General features: G+C 51.8%; 1 protein-coding gene across 1 annotated transcript; it reads left to right on the top strand.

Annotated features, from left to right (window-relative positions):
- Positions 1-1,798, top strand: LOC141992655 (uncharacterized). Its single transcript, XM_074961987.1, has 2 exons — positions 1-698; positions 1,278-1,798. The coding sequence occupies exons 1-2, from the start codon at positions 116-118 to the stop codon at positions 1,796-1,798; spliced, it is 1,104 nt and encodes a 367-aa protein (XP_074818088.1). The 5' UTR covers positions 1-115.
- The last annotated feature ends 1,154 nt before the right edge of the window (positions 1,799-2,952 follow it).

Genomic DNA, 2,952 nt, shown 5'->3' with positions numbered 1-2,952 from the left:
GACCGCTCTGGACAGCACTCTCAACTCAGATGCACTGGCCAGGTAGACAGGAAAAGAACCGCGAACTTTTGAATCTCATTTCCTGTTTGGCCAGCGTGGCAAGCTGCAGGTGACCATGCAGAGCTCATCAGCAGAGGTGACCATGATGGAGTCTCAGAATCGCAAAAGAGCTCCAGCATGGACCGAACGGGAGGTACGGGATCTGATCGCTGTATGGGGAGAGGAATCCGTGCTATCAGAACTCCGTTCCAGTTTTCGAAATGCCAAAACCTTTGTCAAGATCTCCCAGGGCATGAAGGACAGAGGCCATAACAGGGACCCGAAGCAGTGCCGCGTGAAACTGAAGGAGCTGAGGCAAGCCTACCAGAAAACCAGAGAGGCGAACGGCCGCTCCGGGTCAGAGCCCCAAACATGCCGCTTCTATGATGAGCTGCATGCCATTTTAGGGGGTTCAGCCACCACTACCCCAGCCGTGTTGTTTGACTCCTTCAATGGAGATGGAGGCAATACGGAAGCAGGTTTTGGGGACGAAGAAGATGATGATGATGACGAGGTTGTAGATAGCTCACAGCAAGCAAGCGGAGAAACCGGTTTTCCCGACAGCCAGGAACTGTTTCTCACCCTGGACCTGGAGCCAGTACCCCCTGAACCCACCCAAGGCTGCCTCCTGGACCCAGCAGGCGGAGAAGGGACCTCCGGTGAGTGTACCTTTTAAAATACTATACATGGTTTAAAAGCAAGCATGTGAAAGGATTACTTTGCCCTGGCATTCGCGGCTCTCCTGGATATACTCCCAAAGCCTTTGCAAAAGGTTTCTGGGGAGGGCAGACTTATTGCGTCCTTCATGGTAGGACACTTTACCACTCCAGGCCAGTAACACGTACTCGGGAATCATTGTACAACAAAGCATTGCAGTGTATGTTTGCTGGCGTTCAAGCAACATCCGTTCGTGTGTTATCCTCAGGAGAGTGAGATATAATCCATGGTCACCTGGTTGAAATAGGGTGCTTTTCTTCAGGGGACACTCAGAGGAGCCCATTCCTGCTGGGCTGTTTGCCTGCGGCTGAACAGAAATGTTCCCCGCTGTTAGCCACAGGGAGGGGGGAGGGTTGAGGGGGTAGCCACGCGGTGGGGGGAGGCAAAATGCGACCTTGTAATGACAGCACATGTGCTATGTATGTAATGTTAACAGCAAGGTTTACCCTGAAAGAGTGTAGCCAGTGTTTTATAAAATGTGTCTTTTTAAATACCGCTGTCCCTTTTCTTTTCTCCACCAGCTGCATGTGTTTCAATGATCACAGGATCTTCTCCTTCCCAGAGGCTAGTGAAGATTAGAAAGAAAAAAAAACGCACTCAAGATGAAATGTTCTCCGAGCTCATGCTGTCCTCCCACACTGACAGAGCACAGACGAATGCGTGGAGGCAAATAATGTCAGACTGCAGGAAAGCACAAAATGACCAGGAGGAGAGGTGGCGGGCTGAAGAGAGTAAGTGGCGGGCTGAAGAGAGGGCTGAAGCTCGAATGTGGCGGCAGCGTGATGAGAGGAGGCAGGATTCAATGCTGAGGCTGCTGGAGGACCAAACCAGTATGCTCCAGTGTATGGTTGAGCTGCAGCAAAGGCAGCTGGAGCACAGACTGCCACTACAGCCCCTGTGTAACCAACCGCCCTCCTCCCCAAGTTCCATAGCCTCCACACCCAGACGCCCAAGAACGCGGTGGGGGGGCCACCGGCCAACCAGCCACTCCACCACAGAGGATTGCCCCAAAAAAAGAAGGCTGTCATTCAATAAATTTTAAAGTTGTAAACTTTTAAAGTGCTGTGTGGCATTTTCCTTCCCTCCTCCACCACCCCTCCTGGGCTACCTTGGTAGTCATCCCCCTATTTGTGTGATGAATGAATAAAGAATGCATGAATGTGAAGCAACAATGACTTTATTGCCTCTGCAAGAGGTGATCAAAGGGAGGAGGGGAGGGTGGTTAGCTTACAAGGAAGTAGAGTGAACCAAGGGGCGGGGGGTTTCATCAAGGAGAAACAAACAGAACTTTCACACCGTAGCCTGGCCAGTCATGAAACTGGTTTTCAAAGCCTCTCTGATGCGTACCGCACCCTCCTGTGCTCTTCTAACCGCCCTGGCGTCTGGCTGCGCGTAACCAGCAGCCAGGCGATTTGCCTCAACCTCCCACCCCGCCATAAACGTCTCCCCCTTACTCTCACAGATATTGTGGAGCACACAGCAAGCAGTAATAACAGTGGGAATATTGGTTTCGCTGAGGTCTAAGCGAGTCAGTAAACTGCGCCAGCGCGCCTTTAAACGTCCAAATGCACATTCTACCACCATTCTGCACTTGCTCAGCCTGTAGTTGAACAGCTCCTGACTGCTGTCCAGGCTGCCTGTGTACGGCTTCATGAGCCATGGCATTAAGGGGTAGGCTGGGTCCCCAAGGATACATATAGGCATTTCAACATCACCAACAGTTATTTTCTGGTCTGGGAATAAAGTCCCTTCTTGAAGCTTTTGAAACAGACCAGAGTTCCTGAAGATGCGAGCGTCATGTGCCTTTCCCGGCCATCCCACGTTGATGTTGGTGAAACGTCCCTTGTGATCCACCAGAGCTTGCAGCACTATTGAAAAGTACCCCTTGCGGTTTATGTACTCGCCGGCTTGGTGCTCCGGTGCCAAGATAGGGATATGGGTTCCGTCTATGGCCCCACCACAGTTAGGGAATCCCATTGCAGCAAAGCCATCCACTATGACCTGCACATTTCCCAGGGTCACTACCCTTGATATCAGCAGATCTTTGATTGCGTGGGCTACTTGCATCACAGCAGCCCCCACAGTAGATTTGCCCACTCCAAATTGATTCCCAACTGACCGGTAGCTGTCTGGCGTTGCAAGCTTCCACAGGGCTATCGCCACTCGCTTCTCAACTGTGAGGGCTGCTCTCATCTT

The sequence above is a fragment of the Natator depressus genome, chromosome 8 (genome assembly GCF_965152275.1).
Source record: "Natator depressus isolate rNatDep1 chromosome 8, rNatDep2.hap1, whole genome shotgun sequence".
NCBI classification, from domain to species: domain Eukaryota; kingdom Metazoa; phylum Chordata; order Testudines; family Cheloniidae; genus Natator; species Natator depressus.
This window is presented reverse-complemented; position numbering and strand designations above follow the sequence as displayed.